This window comes from Dipodomys ordii, unplaced genomic scaffold (assembly GCF_000151885.1).
Source record: "Dipodomys ordii isolate 6190 unplaced genomic scaffold, Dord_2.0 Scaffold25, whole genome shotgun sequence".
Classification (NCBI taxonomy): Eukaryota; Metazoa; Chordata; class Mammalia; order Rodentia; family Heteromyidae; genus Dipodomys; species Dipodomys ordii.
In genome coordinates this window covers 12,091,095-12,107,675 of record NW_012267241.1, presented here as the reverse complement: position 1 = coordinate 12,107,675, position 16,581 = coordinate 12,091,095, and the positions used below count along the sequence as shown (strand labels likewise).

General features: G+C 36.1%; 1 protein-coding gene across 4 annotated transcripts in view; it reads right to left on the bottom strand.

Moving 5' to 3' along the window:
* Window positions 1-1,648: 1,648 nt before the first annotated feature.
* Window positions 1,649-16,581, bottom strand: part of Trappc8 (trafficking protein particle complex 8) — a 77,822-nt gene continuing 62,889 nt past the window's right edge. For all 4 annotated transcript variants that reach the window (XM_013014894.1, XM_013014891.1, XM_013014892.1 and 1 more), the window contains 7 exons: window positions 14,475-14,537; window positions 14,326-14,384; window positions 12,474-12,647; window positions 7,286-7,387; window positions 4,113-4,258; window positions 2,832-2,921; window positions 1,649-2,032 (listed from right to left, as the gene is read on the bottom strand). In XM_013014894.1, the coding sequence (XP_012870348.1) occupies window positions 1,798-2,032; window positions 2,832-2,921; window positions 4,113-4,258; window positions 7,286-7,387; window positions 12,474-12,647; window positions 14,326-14,384; window positions 14,475-14,537 (869 nt within the window). In that variant the 3' untranslated portion in view covers window positions 1,649-1,797. The remainder of the gene's footprint in view (window positions 2,033-2,831; window positions 2,922-4,112; window positions 4,259-7,285; window positions 7,388-12,473; window positions 12,648-14,325; window positions 14,385-14,474; window positions 14,538-16,581) is intronic.

Here is a 16,581-nt window from a genome sequence, read left to right as displayed (position 1 = left end):
GTCACTTATCAGTTGAATCAGTGCTACTAAGTAACTAAGCATAGAACATTTGCTTAGAAGTATAAATCTCTGAGTTTGGTCCATAGAACAGGAAAAAAAAAAGTTTGCCTGCATTCAAAATAGCTTCTTTTCACTATCTTTCTTGTGGGCTTACTAAACTTCTTAAATCTATAACGATATTCATTTTAGAAAATGCTTTAAGACTTTCTTACTGAGTCCAGAAGTTTTCTTACTCCCCCCCCTCCATTTTCTTCCTTTTTCTCTCCTTGCTTTTATTTAGATAAATTTTCCATGGCATATGTTTTTGTTTTTTTTGTTTTTGCCAGTTGTGGGCCTGACCTCTGGGCCTGGGCACTGTCCCTCAGCTCTTCAGCTCAAGGCTAGTGCTCTACCACTTGAGCCACTGCGGCACTTCTGGATTTTTCTGCTTATGTGGTGCTGAGGAATCGAACCCAGGGCCTTATGCATGCAAGGCAAGCACTCTACCAGAGCCACCTTCCCAGCCCAGCATATGCTTTTTAACTTGAAAGCACATCAAGGCTGTAAGCTGCTTTATCCCAACTGAGTAAAGCCAGAGAAGCCCAGATACTGCTCACTAATTGACAGACTATATTGATAACTCTTTGTTTTTAGGAAGATGTTTTCTCACACTTTGTCAGACTTTTGACTTCTCTTCAGCAGGAAGGCAAACTACCCAGTCTGCCATAACCAGTATCAGAGTCTACAATGTAGTTATATACAACAGGCTCAATCAGCTCTGAGCTTCCTTATGATTACTGGTATCAGAAATGATTTGTTGAAACTCAAAGTTATTGCTCATGCATAACAAGACCAGAGACCTCTAAAACCAGATTCTGCTTCATATTTGGAAACAATGACGATAAAGCTTTCACAGGAAACTTCTCGTGCCTGCTACATATGGTTGGCATTTATTTTAAAATAAAGAATATATTAAGTACTCAGAAAACCAGATTTTAAAAAAGGCATCTAAATAAATTTATACAGTGAATAGCATGTCTTTATTCTATTTACAGTACATTTGTTATAAATATAATACATTTTTGAAAAGCTTATTTTTAATTAACTGGAGTAGATTTATATTTTAAACAGATCAACTCAATTATTAAAGTTATATAATAAAGAATATGATTTTAATGACAAAAATCACATATTGTGAAGTAGTGGGATGAACGTGAGATGACTGAGGGAAAAAAAGTTAAATTTCCTTTCAAAGCATCAGAAAAAAAATGTTTTCTTTTTACAAACATATGTATAAGCCATAGGGATTACCAATAGTGGAATATGAAGATTTTGCAGCCAAAGTTCAAAATGGGTTTTAAAGAACTGCAGAGTAAGACAGGAAAATCTGTATATAACACTCTAGAACTTCACAGTAAAGCTGGAGTTTATAGACTATTGGCTTAATGGGAGTACTGCTGACAAGGCCTTCCTTCCCCCAAATCATCTCCATTCTTAATGTTCATATACCATTTGATAAGTGTAACAGCAGACTTAGATGTTTTTTAAGACGGGACTTAATAAGGTGCATGGATATGCTGAAATTCTGTATTATGAACATGTAAATTATTACCAGATTTGGTTTAAGAGAAAAAAAAATGTGAGTACTCTCACTCTGATGTGCTTTGCATCATCAACCAAATGACAAATCAAAGTATTCTGCAGTGATGAGACAGCATCCTCCCTCCAAGAGCAGTTAGGCATTTCAAACACTGCCACAAAGCTAACTCAACCAAGTTTAACTGATTCTTGTGAATTTCAGTATCAACTTGCAGGATGTCAGATATTATTGATGATGATCAGGGCAGGCATGGAGTTCTGCTGACTTGTTTCAAACACTGTAACTTGGTCCGATAACTTGGCAAATACCCTAGGAGTTCCAAGGTTATAAACACCTGTATGAACAAAGCATGCTTTCAGTTGCAAACTGTGAATCTCCTGGCTTTTAAGCTGAAGTTTATATTGTGTCTGTCCAAGCCAGGTGAATGATCCATGGGTTTCCAGTGCTTCTGGACTAAAGAGGGAAGGACAATGATGATAAGTTGCAAGGTTTTCTCTTTGTAACTTTTCCCTCAAGTCCTATTACCATATTTCTTTCATCCAATACTTCTAGGAATTACAGAGCCAATTGTTCCTTAATAATAAAAACATATTACCCATTGTTAATCTATTGTTACTATTTACTCATGTCAACAGTTAATCACATATTAACAGGTACTATTTTCTAGGAACAAGGCTAGGAGTGAATTATTTCATTTAATGTCCATAATAGCAGCTAATAAATGATGGTGCCTAACTTGAAACTTGAGCTTTTACCTTTTTGGTTATTTATAGATATGTGTAAGCAAAAATACTTAATGGAAAAAGAAAAAGTGATACAATATCAACCAATAAGGTATTAGTTTATGATATACATAATCATAATAATAAACAATATACACATTATGATACATAGATGTATCATAATCATATCTATATTATGCTTGGATTTCAGACAAAGACCTGGGTATCATGTAATAATATCCAATATATTCATCAAATTATTTTTCTAAGAATCAAAATTTTTCAGAGTGCCAAAAAACATTTGACTCTAGGAGTAGCAGGTTTGGCAGTATAGATCTGGATTTTTTTGGTTATATATTACTTTATAATCAAGGAAAAAACTAATATTTAGTAACACCACATGAAAAATTTGGGCATATATAAGTATTCATGTTAGACAATTACTAACACAATATAAAAAGCATTAAATTGTTCTCAAAGCACTATAAATCTTAAATTTCAAAATAGCTTCTTACTGCATAATTCTTTACCTTGTTGTTTTATGCCGAAGGTCAACTATCACATCTACGTCTGCCTTAGAACAGTTAGAAAGTAAAAGGGTGACTGGTACTAAGCAAAGGCTATAGGAGAAAAATTAAGAAGGTCAGCTGTGTATTTTTTTCTTAAGAAATAATTTTTTGTAAAATAACAGTTATGAATCTCTACAAGAATAAAAGTGCCTTAAAAACAAATTCAAGTATGGAAAAAATAAGAGTTCTAAAGCCATTCATTATACTTTCCTTATTTTGTAAATAAAAGTAGCATACCTTGTTTTCAGATACTTCCATGTTCAGTCCTGATTCTGTCCAACTGCTATACTTTAGGTCTGATCAATCCTGTCCCATTTCACATAATTTCCTATGTCTAGATCCTATGGTGCTTTCTAACCCCAATAGAATAATGGGAGGAGCTTGTACATATCCCAGCTTCTAAAGTCCAGTCAAGGTTTTAACCACTAAGGTTGAAAAAAAGAACCATGGAATCAAGGAAATTCATGAAGTACTTGATTGATAAGACAAGTTTGATAAATATGGATGAAGCAGAAAAGTGAATTAAAATGAAATGTCATGGAACCAAACATGCGCATGAAAGTATGTAAAGTCAAGACAGGTCCAATAAGGGGAAAAAAACCCACAAAAACATCCCCTCCCCAAATGTGGCTGCACATTATATATACCTGGATCTCTTCAGAAAATTCAGATGCATTGCTTTCTTATTGTCAGACGCAATGAATACTTTGGTCCAGCTACTATTTAACCTTTAACTTGACTACTTCTCTCTCTTGAACGTTCTCACTCAACCTTTGACGTACTACTTTCTTTTTGTTTCTTTCTGGCCAGACTTCCCCTGGTCTCCTCCTTCCCTAGTCATCTCTCAAAGGTCATTTTATTTACCACCTCTTATTGGTCTATCCCTACTGTGCCTATCCTAAGTAAATCTGCCAGTCATGACCTGGATTGTCTCATACAGCCTGGTTCCAGTGAGATTTCCCTCCATCTTATCTTGTATCCTCAAAGTGACCACCTTTGGAACGTCACTTATTGAAGACTTTATTTTTAGAACGTAAGTACTCTTTCCCTAGTTTTTAACTTAATGATAAACCTACTCCTCAAAAGGAAAGTTGGCAATGCAGAGATGGCTGAGGCAATATCCGTCCTTAACCACCACTACAATATATACTGTAACTTGTAGTAAAAGGTAAACTACTTAATATTTGGGTTAATGCCATACCTAAAAATAAAAATAAAAAGACAGATAAATAAACCTCAAACCTTCGTTGGTGAAATGGATGATTAAATGATTCTGGGTATTGAAGACTTGTTTTAATAATATTAGAAAGCTGGTCTACTGATGGTCTTGAGGAAACCGTAGAATTTTCTGGCCTGAAAAACTTTAATAGTTCCATTTCTGGTGGGTCCTGAGAAAAGACAAGAAAAGGTTCATGGCAATAATAATACCTTCTTGCTTTGCTTTTTTATAGTATAAACCAACAAAAGAAATTATAACTAGTAGATTAAAAAAATTTTAGTACAAAAGTTCAATCTCCCATTAGTAGGGCTAATTGGAGACTGATTTCCAATTAACCAGCAAAACTTGGAAGTGGAGCTGTAGCCCAAGTGGTAGAGCATTAGCCTTAAGCACAGAAGTTCAGTGATAGTGCCCAACCCCAAGACTGGTACACAAACACATACACACATAAATTAAATTTTTAAAAATCTTCAATTAATGGGGCTGGGAAGGTGGCTTAGTGGTAGAGCGCTTGCCTTGCATGCCTGAGGCCCTGGGTTCGATTCCTCAGCACCATATAAGCAAAAAGAAAAAAGCCGGAAGTGGCACTGTGGCTCAAGTGGTAGAGCGTTAGCCTTGAGCTGAAGAGCTGAGGGACAGCGCCCAGGCCCAGAGTTCAGGCCCCACGACAGGACCAAAAAAAAAAAAAAAACTTCAATTAACCAACATGAACTAGACGTAGAGGTATGCCTCAACTGATATAACACTAGTTACAAGTGCCAGCTGTAAGAATAAAAACAAAAGTAAGAGACCATGAGGCCCTAACTTCAAACCCTGATACCAGTACAGGGGATTAACAACAACAAAAAACAACCAGTACTGTTACTATTTAAACAGTTCAATATATACTCTATGATAGATACCATGATCTGAAATTATTTAAGCATTTTCCACTGTAGTGCAGGAATTAGAACTCAGGTTCTAGCAATTTAACATACCAGTTTTGTGATCTTAAGTTGCTTAATACTGTAAGACAATTTCTTTATATTTTTTCCTTATAATTTCCTCATTAAATGGGGTTGATAGCTGGTAATTTCAAATTGTTGATGTGATTATTATCTATTAAATTACTCAGGACTTTTGTTGTAAATATTCAATTGTTATACATCTGTTTTAGTTGAAGATCTAAAATTGACTTTAAATTCCATTTTGAAAATACAATGTAAATTTTTTAATTACTTATATTAGCTTGAAATAAATATGCATGTACAAATTCAGTCAAGAGGAAAATTGAGAGAAATGGCAGTTAAGTAACATTGCCAAATAATCTCTCCTCATAGGAACACCAAGTTGAACAACTATTCTCACACCAGGCTACCACCAGAAGAGCTAAGGAAATCAGGACTGGTGGCACCACGGACTTGCTCACACCAGCATTATTACGAACAGGCTGGCAGGTATAGAACAAGGATGGAGTTGGGAAACAGAGGGGGGAAAGTATGTGGCAGGTATAGCTGCAGTGGTGGGAATTCCTGAGGCAAATAGGAATCTTTCAGCCAACTGGATCATACCACTATCTAACAGAAACTCCCAACTGCAGTCAAAAGATAGGCACAACCCTGCCACACCCTCAGGTGTGTCTTGGAAATCTTGGCATAGACTTTAACTGTGTGGGTCATGCAATGTTAGAAAAACCAGAACCCTGCACTGCATCACTGGTTTGAGAACTATACTGATTGAGAAAACAGCAGCCTGTTGGGAGGCAGGAAGACCTGAAGGGCATGGCAACTCAACTGAGGCCAGGGGAGGGTGAGGGAGGTGAAACAGAGTCTGGGAGGTTAGGAGGGCAGTGCCTGGGTGCCATTAGAGGAATTTGTAAATTTGAAGCTACTTTCCTGTCTAGAGTTCCTGCTCAGACTTACAGGAATTGAGTGGCCAATTTGCTATTGAACTGTATCTCTAATACATAGTCTTTACTGGCTTAACTGCTCAGACTTAAAAAGAAAAAAATGTGCTTCAAGGAAGAGAGCCCACTCTTCTCCTTCACAACAACAAAAAAATATTAGCTATTTGCTTGACAAATAAACGCAGTGGATGATACTGAATAATGCTGGATAGAAAAAAAGCAAATGGTTACAGGATATAATTGAGATATCTGATCACACAATAGTACTGCATCGATGCCAAACTTCCTAAATGTGATTATGGCTATTTCATATTATGTAAGAAACTGTCTTTGTTGTTAGGAAATACTCAGTGAAGTATTTAGGAGCAATGTTAGCAGCTTACTTGAGAATAACTGATTGAGATGGACTGGGGGAAGAAATTAGAACAGAAAAGTCTAAAATAAATAATGTTAACCATTGGTGAACCTAAGTAAAAAGTATAATGGTAGACTCATCTATATTACTTTGTAACTTTTTCTGTAAGTTCGACAATTATTGCAAAATAAAATGTTGCCAAAATTAATGTCAGCATCACAAAAATTATTCATAAAAACATTATAGTATTAGTGTTTGAATAAATGTTATTGAATTTTGTTCCAGTATACTTTGAGAATCAGCACACTAGTATTTTAAGAAAAATAAGAAATTATATCACGCACAACTCCAGAGGCACCCCTTTACATTTTATAATATGCCCTTTCAAATTTTGCAATGGGACGGTCCTGTTACAACAAATAAGAAAATAGTTTCTTCTCAAGTAAATTTAATGCTTTGCAATTATGAATCCTTGATTTTATATAGAATATACCTTCAGAAGCTCCAAGGTCATAAATACATCTTCATACAGTTACAGAGGTAATAATTTATTTTATTTTATTTATTTATTTTTTTGTCACTTCAGGGGCCTGAACTCTGGGCCTGGGCGCTGTCCCTCAGCTCTTCAGCTGTAGACTAGTACTCTACCACTTGAGCCTCAGCTCCGCTTCTGGCTTTTTCTGCTTATGTGGTGCTGAAGAATCGAACCCAGGGCCTCATGCATACAAGGCAAGCACTCTACCACTGAGCCACCTTCCCAGCCCAGAGGTAATAATTTTTAAAACAATTTCAACTCAGTTCTGTATCTAATTTTTCCACCAATGTCTTCCCCAACTCCCAATATAAAAGCCTGAATCAAACAGGAACATTTGAAACTACAATAATCATCCCAACAGCTCTCCACATATAAAACAACCCCTCCAAGTCCACAGCAAAAGCCCAATCTATGTTATTACCTGTTTCTGACGATATGAAAAGGCTTCTTTTCCTATAGTATGAAGAATAACATGATGCTGACCTTCCAAAATAAGCTGCTTACTGTCTTCTACAACATATGCCTAGAAAATACAAATCCAAGAAATGTTACTCTGCTTGGTGATACCCTAAAAAGTAACCAACTCAACCTCTGATGAAAGACAGAAATATAAAGGTTAAGATCTATCAATTGTCAGTATTGGCTATAGCAACATTTCAACCTTATTTATTAATTTAATCATGTATTTTAAAAAATCTATTTTGACTCACTGTAATTCAGTTGGCCTAAATTTAAAAAGACAAACTTGAAATCTTTCTTAATCTCTCTTCCAAATTCTTATGAAACCACTTCAAAAGAATTGTGCGGGGGCTGGGAAGGTGGCTCAGTGGTAGCACTTCCCTTGCATGCATGAGGCCCTAGGTTCGATTCCTTAGCACGACATAAACAGAAAAAGTCGGGTTGGAAGTGCCTCAAGTGGTAGAGCGCTCGCCTTGAGCTAGAGAGCTGAGGAACAGCACCCAGGCCCAGAGTTCAAGCCCCATGACCGACCAAAAAAAAAAAAAAAACCAAGAATTGTGTAAGGGCCCAGCTATTTTTCTTTACTGGTCTGCAAATATAAAGGCAGAAGGTTTATTCTTATATTCTTTGGTTTTTGCTTTTAAGCAGTACAGATGTTTGAATTTATGCCTTCACATTTGCTATGTAGGTGGCCTACCAGTTGAGCTACATCCAATCCACTTTTAATATTCTTCTAAAATGCCTCAGGGTTAATTACATAGCAAAAAAAATTAGTGAGTATAATCATAAGTTCTATGAGTGAAAATATCAAATCCTTGTGGGACCTTAAACATATATACATATGCTTTTAGTTTTGGATTTTTTTGAGACGAGGTCTTAATATACAAGCCCAAGCTGTGATGGAACTGGTCATGTTCTTGTCTCTGCCTCCCAAGTACTGAGATTGCATGGATCATCATGCCCAGACTAATTCAAATACTTTTTTTTTTCTTGCAATATATAGTGGACCAATTTCATCTATACTAAAATGCTTGTTCTAGTTAATAAATCTTCTCCATTTTGAATTGCTTTTGTTCCTTAGAAAGATACCTGCAAATTGGCTGGGCATTGGTGGCTCACACCTGTAATCCTAGCTACTCAGGAGGCTGAGATCTAAGGATCATGGTTCAAAGCCAGCCTGGGCAGGAAAATCCATGGACTCTTATCTCTAATAAAACCACCAGAAAACTGGAAGTGGTACTGTGGCTCAAGTGGTAAAGTGCTCGCCTTGAGCTGAAGACAGCGCCCAGACCCAGAGTTCAAGCCCCATGACCAACAAAGAAAAAAGAGAAAAGAAGAAGAAAATTATCTGCAAATGGACTTAGTTTTTGTCATATATAACAAAACAAGGCAATATAAGGCTTAGTTTTAATGAGCTCTATTTATTTAAATGATTAGATTCAATAGACAAAAATTATTAGACAAAATAGCTTCTCCATTCTTTCACACTTTCAATTTCTGTACTTCTGGACTAGTAAAAGCTTACCATCTAAACATGTACTCGAGTAGTGATACACTAAGACCTAGGATAACACAGGGCCTACTCAGATCCATTTTGTAGAACTCAGAAATAAGAGACTTACACAGCTCTTGCATGACCTTTAATCAGGAGGGGAAGGAAGTTGATAAATAAGGTCAAGGGATGACAGACATATTTCCCAACAATCCCATAAAAGGTTTAGATTTTTTTTTAAAAAAAAAAGATTCTTATTTTTACCTAACACTAAGAGTTGCACTATCATGTTTTCCAACCTTTTTTTGTTATTATTGTTAACCATGTTGTCCACTTCTGTATTTTATTCCAACAATTAAAATATGGTGGCTTCAAGTCTTTAATATAGGTACTAGTAGCTACCAATTTTTATACTCCATTTTGCAATTTACTCAAGATCTTGCTTGGCAGCCAAGGAACATTACTATCATAGTTTTCTTCTTCATGTGATCAGTAACACTAGTTATGGGTTAGGGCCACTATTTAAAAGATAAACCTTTTCTTCCCAACAGCATTATTGTGCATTTAATGAACACAGCATACACTTCTCAAAAATCTGGTTTTTTTGTGGGTCATGCGGCTCAAACTCAACCTGGGCACTGTCCCTCAGCTCTTCAGCGCAAGGACAGTGTTCTACCACTTGAGCTAGAGTGTCACTTCCAATTTTCTGGTGTTTTTTTGGAGATAAAAGAGACTGACTTTCCTGCCTGGGCTGGCTTTGAACCGTGATCCTCAGATCTCCGCCTCCTGAGAAGCTAAGATTACAGGCATGAGCCACCGGTGCCCAACCTTCAAAATCTGTTCTTAAAAAAAATTAAAGTAGGAAAAAAATGAGGGAAGGGGGTAGCAAGTTTGTTACTGTAACCCCTCCATACATCACCTTGAGAATAAAAAAAGTTACATTCAAAAAAACAAGTACCAACAGTTATATGGCATGAGCTATTGTTAACAGCCAAGAATTTATTGCCCTTATGTAATGGCTAGCGGTTTACATTAGGTGCACTGCTGTTGAAGCATTTAAGCATTTAACTCCACACTTAATATTTTTAACATAAAGTATTTCCTATATTTAATACAAGTGTCAATTTATATAAGTAGTATTTCATTTGAAATTCATGCAAAGCCAATATTGTTTCAAAAAGTTTATTTGTATCGCTAATTTTGTTTTTCTTTTTCCTGTACTATGGATAAAACCCAGGTCTTCTTTATACTAGACAATACTGTTATCACTGAGCTAATCCTCAGAAGAAAAAAAAAAGCTTAATTTGAAAGAGTTTGATAAAAGAAATGCTTTAGAAATATCTGAATCAATTTAAGACACAAAATAGTGATCATCTATTACAGGTATACTGTACTGACTTTTGTACCAAATGACACAAAATTAAAAACCTCTCAGAATTGAGGTGAATATTCACGGACAACCACCTTAATTTCACTGTATTGTCATATTTTAAAAAATAGTTAACAAGGCTGGCAATGCGGCTTATTGGTAGAGTGCTTGCCTACCATGCATGAAGCCCTGGGTTTGATTCCTCAGTACCACACAAACAGAAAAGGCAGGAAGTGGTGCTGTGGCTCAAGTGGTAGAGTGCTAGCCTTGAGCAAAGAGATACTCAGGGACAGTGCCCCAGGCCCTCAGTTCAAGCCCCAAGATTGGGGGAAAAAAAAGTTAACAATGAATAAATACAAAACTCCTCTGGTCAGCCTCAAAACTTGCATTTTGAGCCTTTTTTTTTTAAGGGACTAGGCACTGTCCCTGAGCTTCTTTTGTTCAAGGCTAGAGCTCTACCACTTGAGCCAGAGCTATACCACTGGCTTCCTCTTTTTGGTAGTTTATTAGAGATGGAGTTTCACAGACTTTCCTGCTCAGGCTGGTTTCAAACCATAATCCTAAAATCTCAGACTGCTGAGTAGCTAGAATTACAGACATGAACCACCAACACCTGGCTTGATCTACCTTTTCTTTTAAATGGTAAAATTGTATTTCCATATAACTGGGGGAAATGAGCAAGAACCAATAATTTCAGAATTATTTAAGAATTATGACTAATTTATCGTTATATTAGATGAAGTAGCTACAGCTCAGTGGTAGAATACTCACTTTACATGTCTGATATCCTAGACTCAATTCTCAACACTGAAGAAATAACAACAATTAAAAAACCTCCTGTATCTCAAAGTTCTTACTCTGCTAGAAGTACATATAGAAGCATTCAGATAAAAGTACATATAAAGCATTCGGATAAAAATGTCATAAAAATGCATTTAACAAGTAAAGGCCCTGGGTTCTATCTGACACATTACAGAAAAAAACAGAAACAAAACAGAAAGCTGAGGTTATAGCTTAGTAAGAAATACAATGAGTACTTAGGATTCATGAGGCAAAAGAAAACAACAATAAAAATCTACAGCAGGAAGTAACGCTGTGACTTAAGTGGTACAGCACTACTAGCCTTGAGCTGAAGAGCTCATGGACAGTGCCCAGGCCCAGAGTTCAAGCCCCATGACTGACAAAAAAAAAAAAGAGTTTGAGGCAAGCCTGGAATAGCTAGACCCTCTGTCAAACAATCTACAGCAAACAATAATGCCAAAAATAGGGGGTGGGGGGAGAGGAAGAGGCAAATAAATAGAAAACACATGCATGTAACAAATTAATGGCTGTTGGAACCAGAAGGCCCTGGAACTTATTAAGGTACATAGGAGTTTATGGTGCTCTGTTACCTTAAGGCTTTGGAATATTTGGAAATGCTCAAAATAATAATACTTTCTTTCATGGAGCTTTCTCTGCCCATAATATAGTCAATAGCACATAGAAATAACAGTAGTACATAGAAGAATGTCATCCAATTTGAATGAATTATTTTCTTAGGAAAAACTAAAAATAAACATCATTATATGACTGTTAAAAAGTTGTAAAACAATTTCAGTGTTGAAACAAAATTGAAGCAAAATATAAACAGCAGTATACTTTTTTAAACTTAAATATCAAATATCTAAGCCAGGAATAATGTCACATACCTGTAATCCCAGCACTTGGGAAGGCAAAAGCAATACCAAGAATATGATGACAGTATGTATAAGTCAGCAAGGCCCAACCCATCTTGAAAAATAATTAAAGCCAGAATGTGGTAGCTCATGTTTGTAATCCTTAGTGAAATAGTAGACTGGGATCTAAGGATCACAATTTGAAGCTAGCCCAGGCAGGAAAGAAACTTGAGACTCTTACCTCTAATTGATTAGCAAAAAGCTAGAAGTGGAGCTACGGCTCAAGTGGTAGAACATTTACCCTGTGCAAAAAAGCTCAGAGACAGCACCCAGGCTCTGAGTTCAAGCCCTAGGACCAATACCAGTACCAAATAAATAAGTAAATAATTTTTAAGTAAACAAGCAGGGCATTCACTGGTGGTTACTCTTGTAATACTAGACAGCACATACAAAAAAGTTTGCTAGACTCTACCTCCAAATAAAACAGCAAAAGACAAGACAAGGCTGGAGATGTGGCTCAAGTGGTAGAATGCTAGCTTAGCAAACCTAAGGCCTAAACTTAAATCCCACAACTGCAAAAACAAAGGAAATCATTTATTAGTGAAACTTACTCAAATAATGTAGCAGCACATACCTTCCATAATATGACAATATTCAAATCCACCTCACTGCACTTTTGAATCATTCTCACAGCCTCCTCTGCTGAATGTTTTCCTGTATTCACAGACTGTTGAGTTTGTGGTTTTTTCAATTCAGAGGATAAACTTCGAAAAAAGAAATCTGCACATGGACTTGTTGAACTTATTATCTGTTAAGAAAAGGACATGTCTACATAAATGTTTTACATGTAATCTTATATTAAGTTAAATACATTTCCTGCCACAATTCATAATTCTCTAATTTATATATCTCCAAGTCAACATTTCTCAACAATTATTGTGATTGAGTATGGAAGGTCATTTGAATGTACAAGAAATTTGGTAAAACTTTGAGTATCTTAAAAGCTGTCACCCCAAATTAATCTACACCCCTGTGACCTATCAAGTATCCAGGGAGGATAAATAAAAAAATACAGAACATAAATAAGTTACTATTAAAATAACAGTAGTATTTCTCATTCAAATACTTTTAGAATACCATGCAATACACAATGAAACAATGCAAACAGTTGCAATAGTTGTTTTCATACATGAAATTGACATATAAGATTCAAACTGTAGAATTTCTTTTAAGAGAATATTTAATCTCAATAAAATCTCTATACTTACAATCTTATAAATTACAAGGTACATATTATATATATAATACCCTGTATATTTTAAAATGTATTATATAAATATATATATATAAATAAACAAGTAAATAACAAATGTTAACAAATATACACACAGACATTTTTTTGTTGATGCTTGCCCTGGGCCTTTAACTCTGGGCCTGGGCAACTAACTGTCCCTAAGCTCCTTTTGCTCAAGACTAGCAAGCACTCTACCACTTGAGCTACAGCACCACTTCTGGCTTTTTCTGTGATTAACTGAAGATAAGAATCTCATGAACTTTTCTGCCCAGGTTGGCTTCCAACTGAGATCTTAAGATCTCAGCCTCCTGAGTAGCTAAGTGTAAGCCATCGCCACGCAGCTATATATGGACTCTTCAATTAACCAGCAAAAAGCCAAAACTAAGACATGTAGCTTCAGTGGTAGAGTACCTACCAGCCTTGACTAAAAAAGCCAAGTGAGAATGCAAGGCCCTGAGTTCAAGTCTTAACACTGACACACACAAGTGTGCGTGCACACACGCGCGCGCACACACACACACACAAATAATCAAAATAAAGAAAAACCACCCCACTGCTTAGGTGATTCTCATGCATAATGATGGTAGGAATACTTTGGCCTTAGACAATATTTTTAAAGTTACAAGATGCCCTTATATATCTAACTTATTATTTGCATGTTAGAACCATCTGAAATGCTATAATCTAAGAAATTAAAATCTATATATTCCACTGTGGATATTTCCTAAAAGAAAGGTTTCCTCATTTAATTTTATCCTCAAAAAATTTTAAATCCCATGGACTATACTTAGTTCATTTGATATATTTTTTAAATTTTAAATAACAAAACTAGCGCAATTCAGGAGCCAGCTATGGTAGCACACACCTGTAATAAATACAAGCACATGGGGAAGAGGATCAACAGTTTGAGGCCATTAAATGATATATTTTTGGTTTATTTTGGAGACTGAAGGCAAAACTGAGATGTTTATCCTCCAAAGGATTAATAAAGAATCCTCAAAGAAGTAATAGTTAATAAAAGAAATGGTTATTTCTTTTTTTCATATATTTTTGTAACTTTACTCAAAAGAAGTAAATTATACAGAATCCAGCTGAGATTTACACCATTCTGGTAAAGAACCATTCTGAAAAAAATAGGTTGGTATACCAGAACTAAAACTTTAAAATCAAATGCTATTGTTTATTTTTATACCTGTTCATTTCCAAAGATGATATCTGCAAAGGTATATTTTTCTGCAGACTGTGTAGCAGCTAAAACACAAAAGAAAACAAACTAATCATATCATTGCCATAAAATATAACATGAACAATCATGAAAGTGGGAAGTTAAAATGGATTTACCTTCTTTACATTTTACTGCCTTGAAACAAAACTTTCCCTTCTCTCTACTAGCAAGTTTGGCATCTAGGAATAAACAAGAAGGGTTCAAAGATTATTCTCAATTTATGACGCAGTAAAGCCTAAATCATTATTCAGATCTCCTTAAGCAAATTAGAAAACTATTCAAATTATAAATATTTAATTAAAAAAAAACTTCACATTCATTTCAGCGAAATAAATTTTCACTGAACTCTTTAAAAGAATAAAAGTCAGAGGAAGTGGCGCTGTGGCTCAAGTGGAAGAGTGCTCACCTTGAGCTGAAGAGCTGAGGAACAGCGCCTAGGCCCAGAGTTCAAGACCCACTACCTGGGGGTGGAGGGGGAAAGTTTTGGGCTAGGAAGGTGGCTCAGTGGTAGAGCGCTTGCATTGAATGCATGAGGATGCATGAGGCCCTGGATTCGATTCCTCAGCACCACATAAGCAGAAAAAGGCCATAAGTGGCGCTGTGGTTCAAGTGGTAGGGCACTAGTCTTGAGCTAAAGAGCTGAGGGATAATGCCCAGACCCAGAGTTCAGGCCCCACAACCGAAAAAAAAAAAAAAAAAGAATAAAAGGGCTGGGAAGGTGGCTCAGTGTAGAGTGCTTGCCTTGCATGCATGTAAGCCCTGGGTTCGATTCCTCAGCATCACATAAACAGAAAAGGCCAGAAGTGGAGCTATGGCTCAAGTGGTAGAGTGCTAGCCTTGAGCTGAAGAGCTGAGGGACAGTGCCCAGGCCCAGAGTTCAGGCCCCATGACCAACAACAACAACAACAACAAAGAATAAGTCAGTTTTCTCAAAATATCTCTCATATGTCCCTATGTACTGTGTATTGTATATGTATATGTATATTTGACATTCTAGATAAACAAAGTTTGAAAGATTAAAACTTGAGGATAAAGAAGCACATAATCCTATCACTCATAATTTCTTCACTTCCTTTTGGTACTTTTGTCATGTTTATAGCGTTTTATCATTACATGTACACATTTTGCTTTTGTTCATTTCCCACTACCACAGACGCTCTTTAAATACATGGTTATTTCATAAACACGAGGGTTGATATGAGTTACACCACTTAAAAATTAAAAAAAAAATTTTTTTTTGGTCCCTAGGAGCCTGAACTCAGAGCCTTGGTGCTGGTTCTTGAGTTCTTTTTGCTCAAGGCTGTGTAGATTTTCTATCACTTGAGCCACATATCCATTTCTGGTTTTCTGGTGACTAATTGGATATAGGAGTCTCACATACGTTTTTGCCCAGGCTGTATTTGACCCATGATCCTCAGAACTTAGTCTCCTGAATAGGATTACAGGTGTGAGCCCCCAGCACCGGGGGCTCCAGAAAAAATAATTATGCAATGAATAAACTTCTCTGAATATATAGATTTCTCGTATTTTAAATTAGCCTTTAGTGGGCTGGGAAGGTGGCTCAGTGGTAGAGCATTTGCCTTGCATGCATGAGGCCCTGGGTTCGATTCCTCAGCACACATAAGCAAAAAGAAAAAAAGCCGGAAGTGGCACTGTGGCTCAAGTGGTAGAGCGCTAGCCTTGAGCTGAAAAGCTGAGGGACAGCGCCCAGGTCCAGAGTTCAGGCCCCACCACCGGAACCAAAAATAAACAAACAAACAAGCAAGCCCTTAAATTCTCAAAATAAAGGTTAATATGAAGCTAAGGGTTTAAATGTTTTAGGTCTCTTGAAATATATTGTATAATTCATACTAGTAATAGCCAATATCACTTTGCCAGCTTCACATCAATCTAGGTATTCTCGTATCACTGACAGGATGATAAACTAATAAAAATGTCCTAGAAAACAATTTGTCAGTATATATAACAATAATGTATATTCTTTTGTTTCAAGTATGGAAAAAATTCTTTTGTGTAGGTATGAAAATAATAAAGTTAGTTGGAACGTAAGTTTGGCTACAATTGAAAACACAACCAGCAAGTGGTAATGTCTATGTATTTCTAATTTGGTTTGGATTTTTAAGAGTGATCATGTACTCAGGCATTGATTTTAAAAATGGCAAAAAAAGAAAAAATACAAGTACAAAATATGATAACCAGAATTTTTTTTTTTTTTTTGGTCCA